This window comes from Corylus avellana, chromosome 2 (assembly GCF_965113065.1).
Source record: "Corylus avellana chromosome 2, dhCorAvel1.hap1.2, whole genome shotgun sequence".
Classification (NCBI taxonomy): Eukaryota; Viridiplantae; Streptophyta; class Magnoliopsida; order Fagales; family Betulaceae; genus Corylus; species Corylus avellana.
The window spans coordinates 47,642,173-47,667,226 of record NC_142491.1 but is presented as its reverse complement, the minus strand read 5'-3'; the positions used below and the strand labels follow the sequence as shown (position 1 = coordinate 47,667,226).

General features: G+C 37.3%; 2 protein-coding genes and 1 pseudogene across 4 annotated transcripts; all 3 read right to left on the bottom strand.

Moving 5' to 3' along the window:
* Nucleotides 1–1,177: 1,177 nt before the first annotated feature.
* Nucleotides 1,178–14,380, bottom strand: LOC132168148 (mitogen-activated protein kinase kinase kinase YODA). Of its 2 annotated transcripts, none has more exons than XM_059579241.2 (12): nucleotides 14,158–14,380; nucleotides 12,238–13,063; nucleotides 11,345–12,085; nucleotides 10,781–10,868; nucleotides 10,580–10,642; nucleotides 10,066–10,226; nucleotides 9,873–9,948; nucleotides 9,442–9,501; nucleotides 9,243–9,350; nucleotides 8,749–8,988; nucleotides 2,645–2,736; nucleotides 1,178–2,512 (listed from the first exon to the last, which is right to left on the bottom strand). In XM_059579241.2, exons 2-12 carry the CDS (start codon nucleotides 12,786–12,788, stop codon nucleotides 1,999–2,001), a joined length of 2,694 nt encoding a protein of 897 aa, XP_059435224.1. In that variant the 5' UTR covers nucleotides 12,789–13,063; nucleotides 14,158–14,380; the 3' UTR covers nucleotides 1,178–1,998. The 2 variants fall into 2 exon arrangements, with proteins under 2 accessions (XP_059435224.1, XP_059435225.1); XM_059579242.2 differs by having other exon boundaries at nucleotides 12,238–12,795.
* Nucleotides 14,381–16,629: 2,249 nt separating this feature from the next.
* LOC132166607 (silicon efflux transporter LSI2-like) lies at nucleotides 16,630–19,275 on the bottom strand. Its single transcript, XM_059577456.2, has 3 exons — nucleotides 18,082–19,275; nucleotides 17,718–17,907; nucleotides 16,630–16,982 (listed from the first exon to the last, which is right to left on the bottom strand). Exons 1-3 carry the CDS (start codon nucleotides 19,273–19,275, stop codon nucleotides 16,720–16,722), a joined length of 1,647 nt encoding a protein of 548 aa, XP_059433439.2. The 3' UTR covers nucleotides 16,630–16,719.
* A 25-nt stretch (nucleotides 19,276–19,300) lies between these two features.
* Nucleotides 19,301–23,828, bottom strand: LOC148587826 (uncharacterized; annotated as a pseudogene). Its single transcript, XR_015911330.1, has 8 exons — nucleotides 23,819–23,828; nucleotides 23,098–23,173; nucleotides 22,141–22,159; nucleotides 21,992–22,069; nucleotides 21,797–21,872; nucleotides 21,167–21,240; nucleotides 20,958–21,028; nucleotides 19,301–19,391 (listed from the first exon to the last, which is right to left on the bottom strand). The product of XR_015911330.1 is annotated as an uncharacterized LOC148587826 (transcript).
* Nucleotides 23,829–25,054: the final 1,226 nt, after the last annotated feature.

Below are 25,054 nucleotides of genomic sequence, written 5' to 3'. Positions count from 1 at the left end.
ATCCAGTTTATGGTTAGAATTTTTTTTTAGAAATCTTAAAGCCATAAATGAGACATTTCCCACTAAAAAAAATAATAATAAAATATTATTTCAAATTTAAAAAAAATATGAAATAAAAATAAAAAATAAAAAATAAGGGGTGGCCAGACCACCCCAGTTGGGGGCTGGGGTGGCTTTGGGGATAGTCCGGCCACTTCCAAGGGCCAAATCAAAATTAAAAAAAATAAAAATAAAAAATAAAAAATTGTTTGGCCATTGGGGGTGGCCGGACCACCCCCAAGGGCCAAATGAATTTTTTTGTTTTTGTTTTTTAGATTTGGCCCTTGGAGGTGGTTGGACCACCCCCAAGGGCATGGGGTGGCTTTGACACCCAACTGGGGTGGTGGTTGGCCACCCCACCCCCAAGGGCCATGAGGTGGCTTCGACCCCCAACTGGGGTGGCCAACCACCACTTACTATTTTATTTTATATTTTTTTAATATGAAATAGTATTTTATTATTATTTTTTGTTAGTGGGATAGGTGTCTCATTTGTGGCTCTAGGATTTTTAAGAAAAAATCCGAACCATGAACTGGATATTCTCCTTTTCGAAAATGAACTGAAGAGGATCCTATTCCCCTTTATCTAGGCTATTGTATCCATCAAATGTCGCTACTAATTTGAGCATACTTTTTGTTTTGACATATATCAGCCTCTTTTATCGAGAAGTGCTACACATCCCAGATTTTCTTTTCAAAAATTTGTTCCAAAATATTGCGTTACCATCTCATGAGATTTATTATTTTGGGAAATATATCACCAACTTATGGAATAATGACACACCATTTGAGAACTAACTTTTAGAACAAAAATTTGGTATGTTTAGCATTTCTCTCTTTTATCACATCGTTAGGATTATACAATCGGGAAAAAAAATAAGTGGATTCGAGAGCTTTCATACAATTTAAATTTGTCCCATTTTGTTTTTACACCATTGAGAGGCATGTAAAAAAGAGAAAATATAAACAAATATTGCATTAGTCAAAGTTCATACTCGGAAGAAAAATTATATTTCCCTTTTGTTTTCTTTCTATAAAGAGGGCGTGGCTTATCATCTACAAGCAAGGTCTTATGCAATAATGATGATTACAAATCATAGTCCACGAAACAAGGCCATGCATAATTGCACTCCCAGAAATTGTAGAACCATAGAAGTAGATTTCTTCAATTTACTTGAGTGTTAATGTACATACAACAAATCAGGTAAACCCGTATACAATGAGAGTTACAACTGAGCCGGCATAAACCATTGTAGGAAACAGAAATGCACAGGCTCAACAAATCCCTGACGGTTTGATTAACCAATTTTGAACCAAAATTCAGTCTCCCATGTACTGTACAGCAGTCCCAGAAGCCTCCCCCTTCCCCAACTCCCAGAAAATTAAAAAAAAAAAAAAAAAGGTTCCAAACCTTTCTAGTACCAAGTCAATCTATTATTTCTTCTATATGATGATCTTGACAAAAATATACAGTTCTCACTGCCATGAATCTTTTTGTAACACGCATTGGATCACCAGAAGTCGCCCTCCCAAAGGAAAAATCGACCTTTTCTCATACCTCAGATCAGTAGAAGCACTCAACTTTGTATGAACAATGCCGCACCATATCATGAGAAGCTATTTATGACAACAAGTGACTTATTTGCCAGGAAGCGAGCTCCATATGTATCAATTGGTCTACACGAACATCCACCACCAGAACCAGTTTTGTCATACGAGATTGCTTTGTTTTATCATTCAAGGATCGGAATGCCGTAGGCCACTGAGAACACGTAGCTGCCACCAGCCATGCCACTTCATTCTCCATAGATCCAACCTTATTCCAGGTTTCAGTTAGGGTCATTATTGAACAAATTAGCTTCCTTAGCAGTTAGAATGAAGAGAATTGATCCTGTGAAAGAAAAAGACTGACGGACTTGAGAACCTGCTCTGACTGGTGGATCCATGATTCTGTGCCAAGTTAGATACCATTTGAGTGGCTGGGCAAAGGAGAGCTGGGACTTAGATCCAGTGATGGGTTAACATTATTATCCCTCAGGAGCTGCCTAGACACACGATCAGCCAAGACTGACTGTCCATCATACAACTCACCATGAGCAGGCCTTCCAAACTGCTTTCCCAAAACATTATTTTCACTGGGTGCCAGTTCTGAGAAGATGTTAGATCCTGGTTGCATCCCTCTAAAGATGTCAGGACATGACTCATGATAGGATGGGCCATTGATAAAGAAACCGTTTGGGGGTTTTTGCATGCCTCCAAAACCCTCTTGCAAGAAACCCGACTGTTTCAGGTGATTAAATGGAATGGCACTATTGCCGCCTGTGAGAGGTGTGGACGAGCCTGAAGTGGTCCGTGGGCTGGATATAGGAGAAGGAGACATTCTTCCATTCAAGTGTTGCGGTGACCTTGAGTGCAAAAGAGGGCTTCCAACGGGTGAGACAGGACATGATATGTTCCTTGGAATATGGATCTCACTGTTGGTAAGGAAAATAAAATCAGATAAAGAGCTAAGCGTTATTGTTGTTGTTATTATTGTGATTATTACTACTAATATTACTACTACCATGATCCTCATTACTATGTGAGAGAGCAAGAGAGAGAGCGACCTGGCATGGGGACCAGTTTTTGAAACTCTAGACGAGTGAAATGCAAGTCTATCAGAATCCAAGGTGGAAAGACTTCTTGCTTGCCCAATGCCCTGAAAACAACCATTAAACCACAGAAACAGTAAAAAAAGGAGGCATACATAAGGAGAAGTCATAAATAAAACAGGCATAGCAAGCCACTTCATTTAGATCCACTCAAGGAAATAAAATGTAGATCCAATAACTTAGAAAGAAATCACTAGGCTCTTAATATGCCAAGGCTGTGGGACTTGTGTGATCTAGATATATACACCATCTATGTACACAGATTCTTCAGAATTATATGCACAGAGACCAAAAAGAAAATATTTTTTTATCTATGCATGCAAGTATGTTTGTATACATACCAGAGAGTCATTGCCCCTCTATCTACGTTCTTAGATCAGCTGCATTCAACCCTTTTTGTTTGATCAATTCTATCAGAGTATATTTATCACACAATAAAAAAATTTTGATCTATGCTCTCTACCTATTCTCTTTTTATTATCTCATTGTATATTTTGAACCATTCAAATGTGACACACAATTTTTCACCCGTGCTTGTTTCTCTTTTCTGCACAATGACCTGACAATGCACATCAGCTTTTTCTTTTTCTTTTCCCACCATTTCCTTCACTTCCACATATATTATTCTCATTGCATTACTTATTTGACCTGACAGTCTTACCTCTTATCCACTTTAAGAGCAATAGAATAGAGTAGTTTAAACTTGAACATGTATCTAATTGCCCGCCAAATGACATTTAGTTCCATTGAGTTCATGCACCGGATGGACACCATCCAGCGAGAGTAATTCTTGTACATGGAGTTTTGCACACCAAATTTTTCCAACTGAAGTCCCTCAGATCCCAGCTGACATGGTTTTCCTTTCGAAAATCCAACTTTTCATCCTAAATGCTGATTAGCATAAAACTCTTAAGAGAAAATTAACAAACTAATTCTAGTTTTATGACCAACATGCTCTACTTAATTGCTCTATTTTTTATACTCAGCCTACTACACTGTCTTATGCAATCTCTATCACCATAACCAGCTCATCTCTATGCCGTTTCCCACTGGATCTATACTTCTTGGACAGCCAATCATATGTTTTTTTATTTATATAAGTAATTGCAAAATTCATTAAAAAAGTGCAAAGGCAACCTAAGTACACAAGGAATATACAAGAGAGAAGCCTAGCTAGTAGCGGAGAAGAGGTCTAAGAACACATGAAAGTTGAAAAATTAAAATATGAGACAGTGGCCCAAAGAAAGAGAGTCTAAAAGAATAAAGCTTTTAATTCCACTAAGGTTCTTTCATGGTCCTCAAAGCTATGATGGTTTCTCCCATATTATTCTTCAAGCATTTCCAATCTCGTTGATATTTCAATTCCAGTAAATGATGACGCTATAGCTTAAATCGAAATACGTTATTAATAATAAGATTTCCCCTCATATATACCTAATAAGGCAAGACATAATCATCTTCCAAATTGTGTCAAGTTGAGGCCACCCATCTAGCGCTCTCCAACAGGCAAAGAGGTCTACACCCTTCTAGGCATAACCCAACCCAGCCCTACACTGCTGAATATAGTATTCTAAAAAGCACCTGCAAACCCACAGTGGAGTAGAAGATGGTCCATTGACTCCCCATTCTTCTTACACATGCAACACTATTCAACCACAATGATATGTTGTTTCCTTAGATTGTCCATGGTGAATATCTTTCCTAAGGTGGTAGACTAAGCAAAGAAAGTCACTCTCAAGAAGGCCTTATTTGGCCAAATACTCCCCCAAGGGAAAAGAGTATTATAATGGGAAACAAGAACCTTATAGTAAAATCTAATATCAAACACCCCTCTCTTGAAAGGTGTTAAATCACGACTTTTTCCAAAAGCTTAAGTTGATAAGAAGAAATAAATTTAATTATTTAATCAATACTTTAACACTCCTCTTCACGTGTGAGCTTGAACTTCCTTTTAATAGGTGTCATTCAACATGGAAAATATTTAATTGAAATAAGGGGTGACAGAATCAAGGTTCGATCCCAGGACCTTTGGCTTTGATACCATGTTAAATCACCATTTTTCCCAAAAGTTTAAGCTGATAGGAAAAGGTAAATTTAATTATTTAATCAATACTTTAACAGAAGGAATCCAACAAAGTCTATCCTCACCACCCTGTCTCACTCAAATGGAATACAACTGTTAGAAGAGTTAGGGTTTGAGTCATTAGGATTTTAGGGGTAGTTTAATCTTTATGGTATTTCCCTAATCCTATATAATTGGATGCTTGTATTAGGTTAAAGATAAGTTGAATAATATAGCCTCCGCCTTTTGTGTCTAAACCGTTCATACAAACTTTAACATGGTATCAGAGCTTGTTTCGATTCTAGGCTAGTCTTTGTTTTTCTCTTGTTGGCGGCAGCACTGCCCACAATTTTGTTTTATGGTGACCGGAACACCTCTCGTGAAAAAAGAAAAAAAAAAAAAAAACCAGCAGTGTAGTTGCTGCTGGAATGCGAGTTCTTGTTGCTAGGTGTGATTGCCGGTGTTGTCTGTGGTGGCCGGAGTGTTCTATGGTGACCGGCGAAGTTGTTGCGGCCATCGGGAAAAAAAAAATTCCAATTGTTTGATGTTTTTGTTGAAACGTTGATCTGTGGTAATCGTTTGATGCTGTAGTTGCTGTTTTTGAAGTGGCCGGAATGTTTTGTATTCTCCGGCGAGCTCCCGCGCTACTCCGATGAAGGTCCAACGAGCCTGCAGTTACTGTTTCCCGTCTGTTTTTCATTGTTTTGCTTCTGTTTTAGGTACTGCCGGCATGTTCTGTCTATCTCCGGCGAGTTTCGGCATTTTCCGGCGATGCTCCAGCGAAACTTGTTGGTTAATCATGTGTTTGTTGTTGGTTGTTGGTGATTGATGTATCCGACCGGCCTTGGATTCTCCGGCGAGAACCAATCCAACGTTGTGATCGATGTATCCAACCAGCATTGGAGTGTTATGGCGAGAACCGATCCCAAAGATCGTTGTATCCGATCGGCCTTGGATTCTCCAGCGAGAACCGATCCAATTTTGTTAGTGGCCTTGGTGTTTTGCAGCAAAATCCGATCAAATCTTGGTTGTTCAAGTTTCTGACGAGTTTTCAACCGGCATTGAAGTTTTATTTAATTATCTTGTTGTTTGTATTGTGTACTCCAAGTTGTTCCATCTTGAGGGGGAGTGTTAGAGTATGTTTTTCTAATTGTTTTTTGTTTGCGTATATCTTCCAAGCTGGATTCATATGATGTATATGCTCCAGCTTGAGGGGGAGTGTTAGAAGAGTTAGGGTTTTAGAGGTAGTTTAGTCTTTATGGTATTTCCCTAATCCTATATAATTGGATGCTTGTATTAGGTTAAAGATTAGTTGAATAATATAATAGCCTCCGCCTTTTGTGTTTAAACCGTTCATACAAAGTTTAACAACAACAAAGTGTAAGGAGAGGTAAAGGGGTCCCTCTTCCAATCATGAGCCGCTTTGAGGAAGTTAATAATCCATAAATAGGAGGCACTAGAATCCTTCGTGTCTTTCATCACCTTCCATTCCTAGCCTAAGAATTCAAAGATTATGTTCACGAGAGATTTCTACATACATTCCACTTTTCTTTTTTCTTTTTCTTCTGTGCCAACCTCCTGTTACAACTTATATAAAACATTTTGTTTTTTGTTAAATACCTTTTCAGTACCTATGGTTTGAGCTAAAATCAACCGGCCGCCTTGGTTTCAAAAAGTGTCACAGGTAGTACCTCTAGTAAACCGAAATACCAACTTGGTACTTCCATCTAGGTTCTGTCCAATTTTTTAACGAAGCTCCATGTCAATGCTCATAAAAACACTACAATTGTCCTGTGTGCCACATATGTAAGACAACTCAGCACATCTTATGACGTGTCATTATATCACAAGTGGTACTTGTGGTATTTATGCCATGTCAAATGTCTAAAATATTAAAAAATTACCTAAACTAAATTTAAAATATTAGGTGCTTATGTCGAAAATATTAATATGTCCTCAGGTTGTCGAGTTGCTAGCATGTTGGTGGTCCTCAGGGAGGAGGGGGAGTGCTGCGGTCTGGAAGATGGTGCCTACTTGTTTCTTTTCGTGTTTATGGAGAGAAAGAAATAATAGGTGCTTTGAGGATGTGGAGAGGTCCTTTGGGGACATATTATCCTCTTGTATTCATACTTTGTATCTTTGGACTGTAGCGTATGTTTATCTAATGTCGATTAGCTATGATGAGTTCCTTGTACGTTTTTCTCATCCTAGTTAGGTGATCCTTTGTATACTCCCAGTGTACTTTGGGGCGCCTACGCTTTTAATAAAATTGATTTACTTATCAAAAATATATAAAAATCAACAAAAATTGAATTAAAACCAAATCGTAGCAAACCCAAATTCATTATTGTCTCCCCAAACCAAACCCTAGTTTTCTTTTTTCCCAAATAACACGAATTTGAATCATCAACTCCGGTTTTCTCCTTTTCTTCTCAAATCGCACAACTTTTTACCCAAACTAAAACAAAAACAAGATTAAACCCAAATAGATTGAAACCATTTATCATTTTTCTCAAAAATAAATCAATTCAACCCTATTTTTTTGGCAAAACGCCAAAGCCTTGCTCCAACCCACCCCTTGTAGTTGGCAATGTACTATTTGACCTTTGACTCATGCTTCGCCACCCAATCAACGCCAAGGAGGAGCTTCAAGTTCGACGTGCGGACCTTAACAACGACATATTGGAGGTTGTTGGCCAATAACAATTATGAGAGTGCCACGTCTTCTGGTGCTCAACTTTGCCCTCGAGTTTGAAGAGAAGTACGAGGATCAACCACACAATCCGGACTATCATCTAACTTGGGGCTCTTGAAGTAGGATTTGGGTAACAGAGCTTGCATTGTTAACGGCTAGTTGGCAACTATATTAGCGAGTACACCACTATAATTGTGAGGAAAGAGATGTAGTTCATCACATAGCATGTGAGCAGGTGGACCCCACCGTTGGGGACGACAATCTTCAATGACTTTATGGATTGCCGTTTCAAATTCCATGAGCATCACGTGCACCGCCTCGCCAAGCTTGATCAGGAAGTGACAGTCTACGACCAGATGACCAAAGTTGATTCGTCCAAGAAGATGGATTTGATCTCGGGCCAAAGACCGGAGATCGCTTCGACTCAAGTCCTATCCTTGAAGAAATGAACAACCTTCCCCTCTCAAACTCTTTAATATCTGAGAAAATCACCAAGAAATTCAGAGCCTGTCGCAAATTATAAAAAAATCAATGATCAACGTACAGGTGGGGTACGTGTGGTTGTATGGTTAATCAGTCATCCTCATCGATCATGTCTTAACCTTGAAACAACAATCTCCCCCTTCCCTTTCACTTCTCTCTTCGAACCTGTTCAAGTGATTTGGGGACAACAACAAAAATAGGCTTGAATCGATTTGGTTTAATCTTGTTTTTGTTTTAGTTTGGGTCAAAATTTGGTTTGGTAATTTTTTAATATTTTTGGCATCTGCTGTGGCTTAATACCACAAGTATCACATGTGATACGCTGAGTTGTCTCCCATATGTGGCACATAGATAGGTGTCGCGTTTTTACGTGCGATGAAGTTAAGCTTCGTTAAAAAATTGGATGAAGCCTGGATGGAAGTACCAAGTTGGTATGTCGGTTTACTAGGCATGTGACATTTTTCGAAACCGAGGTGAGCAGTTGATTTTGGCCCAAACCATAGGTACCGAAAAAGTATTTAACCCTTTTTTTTTTGGATAAGTAACTTATATAAAACACTCAAAACACCAAACTACAATTAATTAAATAAGCAAGATTGAAAGTAAGAAAATCCATGTGATATCTCACTATCTTACAATACTTAGCCAAGTTCATAGACACTCCCTGATGCACAAACATCTGGGAGCAGTGCAGCTTGATAAATTGCAATATGCACATTAAAGGAGAAGCAGGCTAACCTGCACTATAGCATAATTCATACATGAAAATTGTAACAAAAACAAAGTGACTAACATTTATAGTAAAAATAAATTTCATACCAGAGTTTTCACTCCATCTGTAACCCCAACAGGTGAATCTGAAGGCTCAGGGCCCAGAATAGGTCTTTCCAATGGTGCAACATATTTCACAAACGGGTGCTCCAAAAGCTTTTGAGCTGTAGGACGATTATCTGGATTGCGTTGCAAACATTTCCTTACAAAATCCTTCCCATCATCTGAGAGGTGATCTGGAATTAGTGGGAGTTCCTTGCTATTCCCAATCTTAAACATGGCAGCAACCTTCAAACCATAACATGCAAAGATCAGATGGAAGAAAGAGTAAATTGATTAATACCTAGAATCTATATATATGGACTGACATGCATGTGTCCAATACATGAGAGAATGCTCAACTGGTGAAGCGCTGATTAAGTACAATATTTAATGGGGTGGTTATTTTTTGGTTGAAAAAGGAGAGGGGGGGGGGGGGGGGGGTGTGGGGGGTGAAGTGGGAAAGGAATTTAGAAGCTCCTACTTTTGACTAAACCACTAACCCCTTCATACTGGCTCCAAGGTGGTTTTGTTGTGGCCATTTCCAAAACCGTGCACCCAAGACTCCAGATATCCACTGCAAGGTTGCTCCCATTTGCGTTCCGTATAACCTGGGCAAACAATGCAAAAGAGAATCAAGATCTACTATTAAGAAATGTGGCATGATTAAGGAAACCATACTAAAACGAGAAACATTCTGACCTCAGGTGCCATCCAGTAAGGGCTTCCCTTGAGTGATAATGGGCACGACTGCCCAGTAATCTGCAAAGCACAAACAAATAAGTTGTGACAAGCAGGGTTGATCATGCAACCTCACAATGAAAGTCAAACATGATTTGATATTTTGTTGCCACTAAGTTAACCCGCAGCCAGGGTTGATCATGCAACATCATTAAAGTTCACAAGTTTGTACTTTTGGAAGGCGCCCAAGCCATATATACTCATATTTATTCAACAACCCAGTCTCTAAAAGGAGGATTCTGCTGATTGATGATTTATGACACTGATCATGCAAGTATAATGTACCATTTTAACAGTCGTTCCAATTCATAAATTCAACATGCATGAGCGGGTGGTCATTTGCTTTTGTTACGATCTCACTTCCAATCAAAATTGATAATGCCTACACTTACATGCTTGGCCATCCCAAAGTCTGCCAGCTTGACACGGCCATTTGGGTCGACAAGTATATTTGCTCCCTTAATATCCCTATAAAAAATCCAGTTTAAAAAGATGAACCATGTTTAAAGTTGGGCAGACTAAAAATTGTAGAAGCAGGTTTTTGTTTTGAATTACAATATCAAGAAAATGGATAACTCAATTCACCTGTGGACAGTTTGTTTATTGTGTAGATATGCAAGCCCTGACAATATTTGCTGAGTATAACTCCGGAGTGCTGCTTCGCCCAATTGTCCATATTCTTGGAGAAGTTTATAAATAGATCCACCAGATACATACTCAAGGTATATATAAAGTTTGTCGCCCACCTGTTCAAGAAGTTTTTAAAACTTCAGTATACACCGATAACTTGAATGAACAATTAAAAATATGATGTTGCCCAAGACGCAGCACTACCTCACACCAATTTGATAGTAGTATGCAATTAGGCAATTCAAAGTAACAAAAAAGTTGGTTCGCAAAAGTTCATGAGACTCATGAACCACCATAGAAGATTTATGTTTACGACTTCTTTAAAGTCAGTATCATCCAAGGCATGCATGTTGGTAGATATTTCAAAACCATATAATACAATAAGTACAAACATATAAATTAACTCGTAAGTTATAAAGAATGCTTAATGCCTCAGATCTAAATAAGTAGAGATAAACTTCAAACCTACCGTTTCAGACCCATAGTACTGCACAATATTTGGGTGTCGTAAACGGCTCAATAAAGTAATTTCCTGCCAAAACAGAACGTAATAACTGCCTTCAATCAAAACAAGCAACTAAATGATTTATTTGGCCAAAGTTATAGAAAAGCCACAACTTTAATCATTCAAACAAAAGAAAATTTCTTAAATCCACTGGAATCAAGTTACCTGCATTAATTGCTTAGCACTTTCTTTGGACTTTGCATCATCTGAAAATAATGTAACCTCCTTCATTGCACACATTTCACCACTTTCGCTAAACCAATTGAGATTATAAAATTAGATATGCACAAACTCCATTAATGACCAACAATTGGAAAATAAAAAGGGATGAGGATATTGCACCAGATATTAACAAACAAAATTAATCATATTTGATATAAAAACAAGCGCTCATGCAATTCATTTCAACCATCAAACATCAAACTTATCAATTCATTTCACTTCCATGCTAAAATTGAAGGAAGGAATTCTATGAAACTTCTTTTTATCTTTTTGATAAGAAGTGACACATCAGATTAGGCATCATAGTGACAAGAACACTGGCTTCTCCGTGATGCCTTTTTTTGTTATCAGGTCCTCTAAAAATGGGTAGACACATTTCAAAGATCTACATCAAGGGATAAAACCCAGGGATCTTAGAGGACCTATTGAGTATTATACATTTATCTGTGACTGAGTAAAAATCGAAAGACATAGTGGATCCAAGAATTTTGTTTTTAGGGTATATACCTGTTAAACCCAGCATAGACATGCCCAAAAGTGCCTCTACCCAGCAGCTTTCCCTTTTTCCAGCGTGAGCCAGGGCTTGCTGGATTCTCTGCCCTTCCTGGACTTCGCGACATGGAGGGAGATGTTGACGCTGAATTTGAGTGAGAAAAGGGAGAAGAATTACAAATTGTTATGGGAGGAAGTGGTAAGCGGTGACTTTGTTGTTTCCCATCCTCAGGCCAGCTCGTCTGTGACTCAGTGGGTGTCCCTCCTGCTCTAGGATGAATAGGTGTGACAGCACCACTATGAATTCTAGAACTTGGGCCAGGGCTAGTCATTCGGGGACTTGGTACTGGAGAATACTCAGGGCTACCCTTGCTTTGTTGCCAAAATAACTGTCCTGACAAATCCCCTCCCATTGAATTATGCCCAGAATTTTGACCTGAACCCGGACTAGAGCAATTACCAGATCCAACAAAAGTGACATCTGGATAAGTCTTCCCAACCCAGAAAGCAGAGTTCGTAGCTTGCTCAGTGCCAAATGCTCTTATTGGACTTCTGGAAGGACTTGACATGGAGCTGTCAGGAGCACTGCAGAAAGCACCATGGTAAGGAACCAGTAGATTTGGCACATGACCGCTTAAAGGTCTTCGTTTAGGTGATGTAGGAGAAGTATGATTACTGACGGAAAGGTTAGGTGGTTTTTTTCTTTCTCTTGAGTTTATTTGGGCAACGGTAGAGGATTGCTCCCTGAGCTTCAAACTTCAGCAAATATGCAATAAATTTGTCAGGGACGAGTAAAATAAAAGGATGAAAACAGGTAAGCAGAAAATGAAGCCATAGGAAAAACATGTATATACAAGAAAATACCAGCCCTGCAATTATAATAACGAACATGTTAGATGTAAGCACACCTTGAAGGGCTGCCTGCAGCAATTCTAGTCCCAGTGTCATAATCAGTTGCCTGAGGACTACGATGATGTGAGTCAGCTGGATCATCACTATCATTGGAACTCTCACTGGAAACTGAAGCAGTCACCAAATCTCCATCTAAATCTGCAGGATTTGGCCTGCCACGAATGCATCCAGGTCTAGGAAGAGGCAGAAATGGCTTGGAGGCTTTTTCCAACCTAGGTTTGGTTGATATACCAATTCCAGAATCTGTACGAACTACACTTGCTGGTTGTACACTAGGAAGAGGAAGTGGTTGAGCATGAGGTCTTTCAGCAAAACTTTGGCACCTTGCCACATGCTTGGAAGGAGAAGGTGATCTTGATTCTAGGGGAGATCGAGATCCCTTCTCTGAAACTGTGTCACTGCAGTGTCTTCTAGACCCTCCCGATCTACTGCTTACTTTACCTTCAGATGCACTCTTAAATTTTCTGTGTAGTGTGTCAATGAAACTTTCCTTGCTTGATTTCTTCTTTGAGTCTTTGGATGATGATTTACCCCACCATGGAGGCATATTTTCACTTTATATTAAAAGTTAAAAGAATCAAAGAGGAAGCTCTCTAAAGAAAATACATGTTCCAGTATCAAGCTTGATCATATAACACCTATAAATGAAGCTGATAACAACATGTACAGCTTATACAGCTCTAAGACAATTGGAAGGTTCAGTTCTCTATTACAAAAATGACCCTCACCATAAAGGAGTTTTGGGAGAGCCACAAGTACCAATATAGAATTTCACACAGAAACCAACGACAAGGTTCACAATTAGTAGCATATAATCGAAACCTGCAGGACGAGACACTGCATCTTAGTTTAGGAAAAGGCTTATGTACTATGTTTAATAAACACCAAACCTATGTAACTTTGTATTAGATGCATGAAGAACCTGTATAAGAAACCAGTGTATATCACAAATAGAATCATCTGAACAACAGTGCATGTGCCTATGTGAGTGCGTGCAATACTGAGTGCATTTATCATTTCTAACCAGTAATCTGTCATATGGATGTTTAAAAATGATTAGGTGCGTTTAACAATGTGTGCTACAATGAAACTGAAACTATTAAACAATTTGTTTGTATCATGGTATAGAGGAGTCGGGCATGCAGACGGACAGCAGTACAAGCATCGGACATACCCCATTTCATATAGCGTTGGTATAAAGAAAGTAGTAAAAGTCAAAACCTGTCTGCCAATCCAAAATTAACCAGGACCAAATAGCACCTAAGGACGCAAAACTGATGGGCTTTTCGCCTCTACTTTTATAACTTATTCTGCAAAAATCAGCATCCGCTCCCTCTATGTAGACAACATATAATTCTTCTACATTTACATACTCAACGTGCACTGTCTTACAATAAATTTTTCTAATTCAACTTACTAACTTCACATATGCGCCTCAAGATATATGTTTCACTAGCTTAAACCAGCTCAAACTCATTCATCTAGAACTCAAAAGCACTGACGCTCCATTGATTCCCGAGAAGACATGAATAACAAAGCAAATTACACATTTAAATTTCAAATTTTGATCAATCGGGTTTTCATACAACCAAAATCCTACTCTACTGAGAGTCACTAATCCACCCATTTCGCTCAGTTGAGACCATTATCCCAGACCCCAGAAAACAAAACAACCTAAAAATAATATGCCCAACTTTCTTTGTCATTTTCTTTATTTCATACCCCAATGTTCTCCGAATCCGAACAAAGAATTGCGATAAGAAATTGCTCTTGAGACATTAGCTTATAACACAGATCTAGCATTATATTCAAGAAAATAGAAGTACAGAACAGAAAACCCAACTAAATTAACTAACTAAACTATCAAAAATAAAATTACTAAAATTTGGTAATAGAAAGAAGAAAAATAGACTTACCATAAATACTCGAAGCTGTGAAGCTTTACTAAACCCAACTGATAGTTTTAAACAAATCTGAGTGAAACAAATTCCTTGAATAGTTGAGCAATTAGGTAGTTAGAGAACAAAACCCTAGAAATCTGAAACGGGAAAAATCACAGGCAGGGATTTGAAAGGAATTTTTTGAATTGAAAGCTTAAAGAAAGAGATCGCGTAGAGAGAGAGAGAGAGTATGCATATGTCTGAGCAAAGGCATGGTGTCTTTGTCTGAGCGTTGATTTTTAATATTACTAATTAATTAAAAAATAAGTAATAACAATTATAATTGAAATAATTACAAGTTTATTACTAGTATTTATGTACAGTTCTATTTCTTGTTTATATATATTACTACCTTCAGTAAAAACAATTTTTCTTTAGAGTTAGATTCCTTTTTTCCTTTCATTTTTCCTTTAGATTTGATACCCTTTCACTGACTACCAACTAACCCTTCAGTATTCTCAAGTGACAGAGTACCAGATTTTGCTGCGTACCATAACCAAAAATTCTATTCCACCTATTTTAAAAATTAAATAACTCCAAATATCTCTAGCTTGTGTTGGAGTTAAATCTTATTATTTGTGAATTTGGAGGGAGACCACATTCTTGAGTTTGATTTCTTTTCTTAAATTATTTATATATATATATAATGGACAATTTTAAAATTCAGCCAATTAATCTAATTTTTATTATTTTTACCCGTAACTCAACAACATCCAAGTTAAACAAAAAAAAGAAAAGGAAAAGTGACAAATAAATTATACGACCCTAAGAAATTCCCGCCAATTAAGACAGTTAGCAATGTACTAGAGACGCGCTATTAAACGACACAAAAAGGGGCACAAACCTCAAAAATTTCCTCAACCTTTTACAAACTCCTACATCAACAAAGACAAGACTAACAAAGGTCGGAGAGCAAAAACCTCCTCAACTAAATCTAGCTAACCAGGTAAATAGAGTGAGACTTAAATCCACTTAAAGCAACAACAAAACTAGAAAATCAATACAATCACATGGAAATAACATAAATACCCCAAATGAAACTACAACAATATTGCCCTACAACAACAACTGCAACTTCGGGGAAGGGCGACGGATTGGCGGATGAGAAGAGCACACGAGAGCACATGGGGGCAAAAGGGAGCGTGAAAGCAAGCAACGGAAAGCTGAGAGGCCAAGGAGAATGATGAAGGGTGGAAGTGAAAAATATGGCATATCTAGTTTGAAATTGAAGCAATTTCTTTCTATTCAGTTCAAAGTAAAACTTTCTTCTTCTTTTTTTTCTTTTTATTTTTTTTTAATTTTGACAAACAATTTTACTATGGACAATCTCTCTAATTTAATGTTTGAATAACTCATAATTAATGGGGTTTTCATCACCATTTTCACCCCAATCGCGGGTATCAAATGTCGAAATAAAATCCTCTCCATTTCATTTCCGGTTAGTATTTTTTAGACGAGTAAAATTGTCATTTTAATTTTTTAGACAATTTTACCCATCTAAAATACACTAATTAACTGGATACGGATCCTTATTATTTTATAAATAATTGATGACTTTATGCTGAGATTATAGAGGACTACATGCTGCAAATATGGAAACTGATTGGGATGGTGACATTCAAAGAGTTTAAACAAAACATTGATCAAATTTGGGTGGAATAAATTTCTCATTATATTTATGATATTGTTTTGTTAAAGTAAGTAATATATTATATTTTTATGAAATGAATAAAGAAGAAGCATTGTTGTCAAATATTTTGATTTTGATGAGAATTTGGCTCAAGTATTGTAAAACAAAATTACAGGAGATTTTGTCTTCAATGGGTAACTCAATTGACTGAAGACCATGCCTTATGAAGTAGAAATTACTAGTTCAAATTCATCATCCCCTCTCTTGTGTGGAAATATCAAAAAATAAAAAAATTACAGGAGATTTTTTTAGTTTTTAAAACAGTCTATTTTTAATTATTGATCCAGGTCCTGTCTGTTGACCTGAGCCTAGGTCAACAAAGCCCCTTTTCCTGTTGATATGAAAAAAGGACATCCAATGAATCAACAAGTCCAAGCCCAAATCTTTTATTGAAGGAGGAATTAGGTCACCAGTTTGGTCAATTGGAGAAATGGCCCAACTTATTGCCCTGCACATGAGAAACCCATGACGTTGACGTCTCATATGCCACTTCCTTCCAGTGTATTAGGCTATGTACTAAACATGTCAAGTGATGCACAATTTACCTTATACTTCTCTTTTGTGGACATTTATCTAAAACCATCCTCGCCAGCTTTTGGAGATCATTATATACACTTTTTTTCTAGATCACGTATTGTTACAACGTTAAAAACTTAAAATTTCCTTTTGCTCTTTAACAAAAACCAATATATATATATATATATATATATATATATATATATATATATATTAACAAATAATTAAAAGCACACAATACTTAAAATTATTTTCATCTTTATATTACATAACAACCATTTAGCCAAAAACACTATCTAAAAAGTTTTGTCAAACCAACACAACATATATGATCATCTTATGAGTATCAAACCAATAGCAGTGACTATAAAGGTCGAGGGGAGTCCAAATTTGAGATGGGTCCAAAAAGATAAAGTGTACCCAAGACGTGGAGCTTTGCGAGCCTGTTCACACACTATTAAGTTGGCAGCTGATCCTAGTAATGAGAGGTTCCCAGCTACCGTGCTAACCCAAGCTAAGATGAGCCATGCCTTCTTCTCATCAGCTGCAGAAATTGTAGCTGCCGATGCTGCCACTCGTCCTCCCAGCAACAAAACTACACAGTATAAGCATGATTTATATATAAGCGGCCCTCATCCTCATGTGTTGGAGCAAAATCCTCAAAGCTCAAAGATTCATATCAATTAAGTAATTTAAACCACATCTAAATGCAGTCTAGATTATTTTTATATGAAAGAAAAAACAAATCTAATCAGAGAAGTAGATGGAAATGAACTTTAGATTACAGAGATATGTGGATGGAAAAAATCAAATTTATTCTTCTGGTGAGGGATGCAGTTTATTGAGAAAATGACCTAGGAGGGTGCCAATTTTTGTACAAAGGGCAGTTAAAGATGCTTGTCAAACTTAAAGAACTGTCCAGTATACGATGGTGCAATCTCAACTTGATTAAGATTTGACCACGCATGAGAACAATTAATATCAAGTTGTCTCAAATGCAGAAAGAAAGCTTGATAAACCATAAATGGTCTCTGACATACCTAAGAGATCATATTCTGTATTCAAAGTCCAAACCATACCAAAATATATAGCATCCAGAAATCTTAATAAACCATAAATGCCAAAAAATGTTCAGATCATATGCATTCCAAATCTGCACTACTAGCAATTTCTTGGCATTCTTGCAATTGCTAACATAAAGTTGCATAAACAGACTTTACAGCCAGGTGTTACTCTAGGAAGCTAATTTTATATATATGATAGATCCAAAAAAAGAAATAGAATGATGACATATAATAGAAAAAGACATGGAAGAAATACACCAACATACCAGTTGGTACGTTTGAAGCCAAATTTGACAGGCCAAGAATGACAATGGCAAGAACTGCTATCCCGCTAGCATGATCAATCTGTGCATAAGGCTTCATGAGGTCCCATAGAGTACTTGGGATTCCAGTTTGGTTAAAGCCAGCTACTGAGATAAACATTCCGCAAAAGAAAATCAAAAGTGAATAGGAGACCTGGCAAAGAAGAGAAATCAACTTAAGATATTTTAAACTCTCCAACAAGCCATCCATGTAATTCATAATCTCCTACAAGGTATGCTTTAGAGTTTTGAAGTCCCATTGATAGACAAAGGGGAAAACTAATTGAACAAGGAGAAGAGCAGCATCATGTTAATTTGCAAATTATACCTTTTCAAGGCAAGGCCTGGCATCCTTGAAATCAAGAACCACAAGAGCAAGTGCAGCAGTAATTGTAGTCCATGACAAATTCAGCCCCATGAGCAAAGCAATCAACATTCCTATAGTAATAAGGTAAACACACGGCTTCCACAACATCCTTTGCCATCTAATGATCAAATCTTTCTTTCCTACTGAAGACTCTATAGAAAGTGCGTCTTTTAGTCTGTCCATTGATATAACAACAGTCTTTGAAGGAATGATCTCCTCCCTTTTGGGAGAAGAGACAACATCTTCCAGCTCTTTCGATGCACTAGAATTCCTTGCAGAATCCAACGTGCCACAAGGGACGCTGTGGATTTCATTCTCATTTGAACTTAACCGATTTCTAATGGACTCAACATGACCCATGTTCCCATGCACGTTTGGAGAGCCTTGCACATTTATAGTTTCCAATCTAGAGTTACACTCCTGAGAATCCAAGGATGTGATATGTGACATCATGGCTGGTGAAAAGCGATGAGAATCCACATCCTCCTCTTCAACAACATCTACAGTTGCATCTGTTTCATCCTTCTGAATTGATAACAGCCTCCAATGCATGGATAGAAGAATTAGAGCATTGACAACCACTCCCACTAGCATTGCAGGGAGAATTCCCCTTAGAAAACTCCCAAAAGATATCTTACTCTGAACAGCTATAACCAAATTTTGGGGGTTGCCAATTGGAGTCGCTGAAGACCCAATATTTGCACTAGAGGCCAAGGCAAGAAGGAAAGGTTGAGGCGGGAGATTATTTTGCTTTGCAATTTTTAAGACAAATTCAGTTAATACCACACAAGAGGTATCATTAGTAAAAAGGGCACTTGAAATGGCTGAAATCAGGCAGATTCGACAAAGTAAGTCCTTTGCTCCTTTACTCTTCCATGAGAGAAGATTTCCCAAGTACTTGAACATGTCTGCTTTTTCTAGATAGACACTGACAACCATTGTCCCAAAGAGAAGACCAAGGATTGGTAGATCAATTGCCTTATATGCTTGATCTGGAGTTAGGACTCGGAATACTACCATTAGCATAGCACCCAGGAGGGACCCAGCAGTCCTCCCAATTGGTAGAAAAGGAACGGCTGGGAAGACTGCCAATACCCAGAAGATTGCGAAAGCAAATGATCCCAGAACCACTTTTACAGAAGAAGCCAAGACCATCTTTGCAGCTTTGTAAGCCGTAGTCTTATTGTTATACAGTCCTTAGGGCTCAACGTATTAATGAAATTCCATAGCTGATGCCATATTATCATAAATCTACTTGACAGAAAAGTAACCTGGCCAGGAAAAACCAATTAAACATTATAATTGTGTGGAGATTCAATCTTCTGAATCTATCATAGATTCGATACAAAATTGTGATACTTGAGCAACATGATAGCAAAATTCATTGAAGCACAGTGTCCAACTGCTGGAGGGCAAATAGTAAGCATATAGCAAGTGCTACGAAGATAGAATGCAGAGAGTTGTTGCATCTTTGGATTTATTATAAGGCATAATAAACTAACACAAAACAAGTACATAATCAAAATCAAGTAATATAGGGATTGACGAGTTCAGCTAACACTAACAATTAATCTAGTTTTTCTTCTTCTTCTTCTTCGTCTCCTTTTTCTTCTCTTATCTAGAACTCCCTAAGAGAAGAACCAAGATTGACATTAAAAGCAAAATCCAGCCAATATGAATTTGTTATTTTTATCTTTGCAATACCCATTAATATTGACATTAACAGAATGAATGATCAACTATTTTCAAGAAATGTCACTTCCACAACAATCTCAGTATTCCAAACTAAATCTTAAAAAACCGAAAGCCTAGATTCAGAAATTCTCTGCATATACAACAGATATGAAAACATACATAAGAACTGAATATCAACTTCAGAGAAGGTGTCAGATGTACCGCATGACCCCACAATCGTTATGAAGGTGCTACTTCAACTGTCATTTAATCCAACAGTCATTAAATTTAGAAATAAATATACGATACCCAGATTCCAAAAATTGGTTGGCTTAGATATAGTAAAAAAAAATTGGTAACATTTTAAGGATCTAGATTTATTTCTAAATGTTTTGAATTAAATCTAAACCGTTAAAAAAATATCGTTACAAAGCATAAAAGAAATGATCAAACAAACAATTTCTAACCTGAAAAGAGGTACTAAGACATCAGGTCTAGCCTCTGAACCGAGAGTAAGTGTGATAATCAGCAACTATCAAAATTAGAGCGGTCTGATTTGCATGTAAAAGTTAAAATCTTTTTTGAATATTAGTCTTCCTCGTTTTGGATTGGACGAGTTTAGATTGAGTGACTTTTGTCCGTTGTATTTGGAAGAAAGTAAATCAAACAAACCTCTCACATATCTCATAATGTCACATATGTGAGAATAACTTTTATAGGATCTTAGCATAAAGCAAGGCCTTTGTACCCTCCAATAAGAAGGCGACACATCAGCGTGGAACACTAGAACAAAAATATGGTGCCTAATCATTTTTTTTATAATACCTAAAACAAAACACCTCATAGAATAAACTTTTCATACTTTTGCTTGCATTTCTGCATCCTGCAGTTATGAGGAAAAATGAAGCAAGAGTGAACTGTGTTATGATTTTTTCTGTGTTGCAAAAATAATTATTGATCTTAAACAATAAAAATAAAAAACGTAGTCATATTCTTCTTCAGAGTTAATATCTTGATTCTTGACAATGAAACAGATATTAAAATTACAGATACTCAACATCAGAGACGCACAAAATAAATAAACAAACATACACACAATCTCTCATGATACCATTCATCATATACTTCAGCACCGTATTTTCTAAAAATTACTAAAATGTTACCGTATTGGCATATGACTAATACCAAGCCCATTGCAGGTAAGTATCATTCCTTTAAATCTGGCAAGATATTCCTGCATAGGAAGGGTTGAATATCCCAGATAGTCAGCATTCAGCATCAATAATCACTACAAAGGGGGCCTCAGAAACAACCTAAACAAATATAATTTGACATTTCTAGACCTGATAATATGATCTTCCCATTTTCTTACCCGCAGAGTATACTTATCAATCTCATAGATTCCGGTTAGATCATAGTCAAGTCGTTTAGCAGGATCACTCAAAACTGCAAAAGAAATTAGTAGAAGTCACATTATTTCACATAACCTGTAGAATATTATAACCGCATAACCTAAAAACAAAAATGTTACAAAGAACATGTAACATTGGCTTTACACCAACCAAAAAAGTGATGAATAATTAAAGACCAAAATACATATTTTTGGTCTGATGTACCAAGAATTCTTTATTAGTCTGATGTACCAAGAGATGTAATCTGCCTCTAAAGAGTAGAAGTAGGTCCCATGTTGCTGAAAGGAAATCTATGGACATAACCAGGATTAAATATGCATATTTATTGTTCAAATCAGAGATCAGGTAGTTCAGAACCCTAGTCAAAGATCTTGATCCCTGAATGAATACTAGTCAAGGACTGTTGTCTGGCTTCTTCAAATACTTTCAGTCTCTTGAAGATACTAAAGACGAGACCAAGCTGATTTCTAAGGGTTGTAAATGCTGTAAGTGGGTCATTAACTTAACTGTTTCTGAAGAACGAAGTACAATAAGACCATATGCATGGTATGGAAATGCAGACCTTTGCACCAATTACACTTAAGAATTACCTTCGTAAGCTTCATTTATCTCTTGAAACTTTGCAGTAACAGCACTGTCACCCTTGTGCTTGTCAGGATGCCACTTCTATATAGCCCACAGAATCAAGTATATTTCCTCAGTCCATATCACATTGCAATTAATGGAAAAAACCCGAACAATGTAAAATACTATTCAAGGAACTATCAGACAGAAAGATGACCAACCAGTGCAAGCCTTCGGTAATTTAATCAGATCTTCTCCTCAGATGCATCATAATCAACCTCTAATACTTTGTAGTAATCCTTCAAACAAGTAAAGGTCCACATCAAATATACAGAAAACTAGGTCAAACACTCAAGTCAAATCCACAAACCAAAACTCTGGCAAACAAGCTATGTAAATTTGCATAAAAAACATCATGCAAGATAATGAAATTCTTAAAGATACATTGCCTGAAACTACCATTAAATTAGGTCTAATTTTACTATTTCAATTTTCAGAAAAACGAAGTTCTTATAGCAGAGATGCAAAGCATTAGAACAATACAGCTTCATATTTGTTTTTATTGCCATACCCCAGCAACCAATCTGCCACCGGAGACAACGCCGGAAACAACGCCGGAGACGACACCGGCCAGTACAGAGAAAGCCAGAGATGACGCCGTCCGGTACAGAAAACGCCGGGTAAGAACGGTGCTCCTCCTCCCTCTCTCTGGTGCTCCTCTCTCTCACCGGCGGCAGATAAGTTACGCCGGACGTTAGATGGTTACAACCCCCGGCTCAGCGGAGCGGCCTCAGCTGGGACCTGACCATTTCCGTAATTTTCACCACCTTCGTGAGAACTCATTCAAATCCCCCAATTTAGTTCCCGGGAAGGCATCAGACAACTCAGGGCCTCTGCTTGTTTGGGTGTCGAGAAAATATAGCGAGAAAAAGCAACAAGACAAAAAAGACCCAACATTGAATGAATTCTATAGATTTTGTTCAAAATCCAAACAAGTCACTCAGTACAACTCGAGAGAATTCTCTCTTCTTTTTTGTTTTTACTCGGCAACAAATTAAACATCTTTAGTCCCCAGATCTTTCCTTTCTCGTCTTTCCTTTTCCCATCATTATCCAGGGAAACAAACACAAACCACCCACATATAGAATCAAGTAAATAAATCCAAAACTGGAGCGAAAACAATCAACAAAGAACAAGTATTGCACCGGGAGAGGGAGAGGGAGCACCGGCAGCAGAGAAAAAAAAATTTCTCTGTCGCCGCCGGTGAGAGAGAGGGGCACCGGAGAGAGGGAGGAGGAGCACCGTTCTTACCCGGCGTTTTCTTTACCGGACGGCGTCATCTCCGGCTTTTTCTGTACCTGCCAGCGTCGTCTCCGGCGGCGTCTCCGGCAACAGATTGATGGCTGCAGTGATTTTAAAGAAAAATATGAGAAGTTTATTAAAAAAAGTATTCCAAAAAGTATTAGGTAAAATTCCACGCGCTGGGTGTCGCTTCTTGTTGGAAGCACACTTGAAGTTATTCTCCACATTTGACGGAAGGAAAAGGCCCAAAAACTTTTCATAACACGTCAGGGACTCATGGTCAACTACGTAACCCTCTTACTTACTTTACTTAGAGCATTCCCAGCAGCTTCCTCGTCATTTTCTCTATATTTAAGGATTCAAACTACTTTTTGCTTCCTTATGTCAAAATACGTCCCAATAGCTTCCCTTAATCATTCTCTATATCATTAAAATATTTATTTTTTTAATTATATTATATATATGAGAGGAGAGAGGAGAGAGAATTGTAAGAGGAGAGAGGAGAGAGGAGAGTGTAAAGAAGAGAGAGAAATGTTTTTTTTTTAATTTAATAATCATAAGGATCGTAATAGTAGAACCCTATACTTTGGGTTCTACTGTAGCGATCCTCATGGTTGAGGCTTATTTAGGGAATCTGCTGTGGGACATTTTTTGTAATTTTTTGGACATATTTCCTACACATAGGGAACAGACTCCCTTATAGGGAGTCTGCTGGGAATGCTCTTACTCAGACGTTTTGGCTGCACCTGCATCCATTCATAGCCGAGAAAGTTTTTTATGTTTTCACCGGTATTTTCTTCTTCTTTTTTTCCGATAAAGTCTATATTTTTGAAAGATCTATATATCATTTTATTTTTTTAGTACCCTCTTCCTCTTGCAGTCTTGCTGATACTTCAAATTATACAGTTAAATTTATGACGGTTCCCTTCATTATCACAAAATCTAAATAATTAAGTATAAACTCTTTAATAGACACGCAAAAGTCTCACTGATTTTATTAATGAAATAAATGAGAGTTGATAACATTTATTAAAAGAAAGAATCATAATGATAACAACGTGGGACTATGATTTATGAAAATGACGAGTCATGGTGCAAGAGCATTCATATTTATTGAGCTTAATAAATAAAATTTAGTTACATTTTTCTATTCTAAGTGGTGAAAACGTGGGATTAATTAGTATTAAAATGTAAACGATAATAAATATTCGAAATTCGTCTCTCGATTCCCATTTCAATTTTTTTTTTTTTTTTTTTAACGAATTATCTCTTTATTGATATAACAATTAAATGGGACAAAATGCTTCATACAATGCCAATAATATAATTTAGAATCTTCACAACTCAAACATTATCTATGAGATACACAATTATAGCCTCTCGGACTATTATAAGATAATATTTATGAAAAGTTACTGTCTCAATCAGTTTCAGATCTACAGTAAATTTCAGCGAATCACATCTCTATATGCTGCCAGGTCCTTGATTCCCTGACATTTTTATCTCCGCTACTAGTGCTTTATCAATTGCAATCTTTTTCGTTGTCTTTACTGTAATGACAATTCTTCTTTATACTTGATAACACATCCGTCATCGGTTTATGGTTTGCTTTCAAAAAATGTACCATAAGAAAACAAAAGACCAACCGAAAACCAAATCCGTTATTCTTAAGGATTCGTGAAAACAAAACCTAAGAAAACGAACAAAACTTCACCTCATAGGTCACTACTAAAAGCAGATCTAGAAAGAATACATTCTTATTTAAATTTACAGTGGAGGCGAGAAAAGGGAGATGGAAGGGGAAAAGAGAAAGGGGGCGGGGAGGAGGGAGTCGTAGCTCCCTCCTCCAACTCTCCTATACTCTTGTTGTGCTTTTCTCTTTCTAGGGTATCACAGCTCTCTTGTCTTGTCTCCTTTTATGTCTTAGGATTTTTATTCCCATTCCATTTTAACATTAAAGCAAAGACAGGATCGATGTAAGC

Excerpts from the sequence above, each read along its gene's own strand:
- LOC132166607 (XM_059577456.2), bottom strand. The coding sequence starts at position 19,275 with ATGGTCTTGGCTTCTTCTGTAAAAGTGGTTCTGGGATCATTTGCTTTC. Across the intron at positions 17,908-18,081 it reads CCAGGCCTTGCCTTGAAAAG|GTCTCCTATTCACTTTTGAT; the intron begins GTATAATTTGCA and ends CTTCTTTGCCAG. Across the intron at positions 16,983-17,717 it reads GGCTTCAAACGTACCAACTG|TTTTGTTGCTGGGAGGACGA; the intron begins GTATGTTGGTGT and ends TATACTGTGTAG.
- LOC132168148 (XM_059579241.2), bottom strand. The coding sequence starts at position 12,788 with ATGCCTCCATGGTGGGGTAAATCATCATCCAAAGACTCAAAGAAGAAA. Across the intron at positions 9,502-9,872 it reads ACTTTGGGATGGCCAAGCAT|ATTACTGGGCAGTCGTGCCC; the intron begins GTAAGTGTAGGC and ends TGTGCTTTGCAG. Across the intron at positions 9,351-9,441 it reads CTTACTGGATGGCACCTGAG|GTTATACGGAACGCAAATGG; the intron begins GTCAGAATGTTT and ends TTGTTTGCCCAG.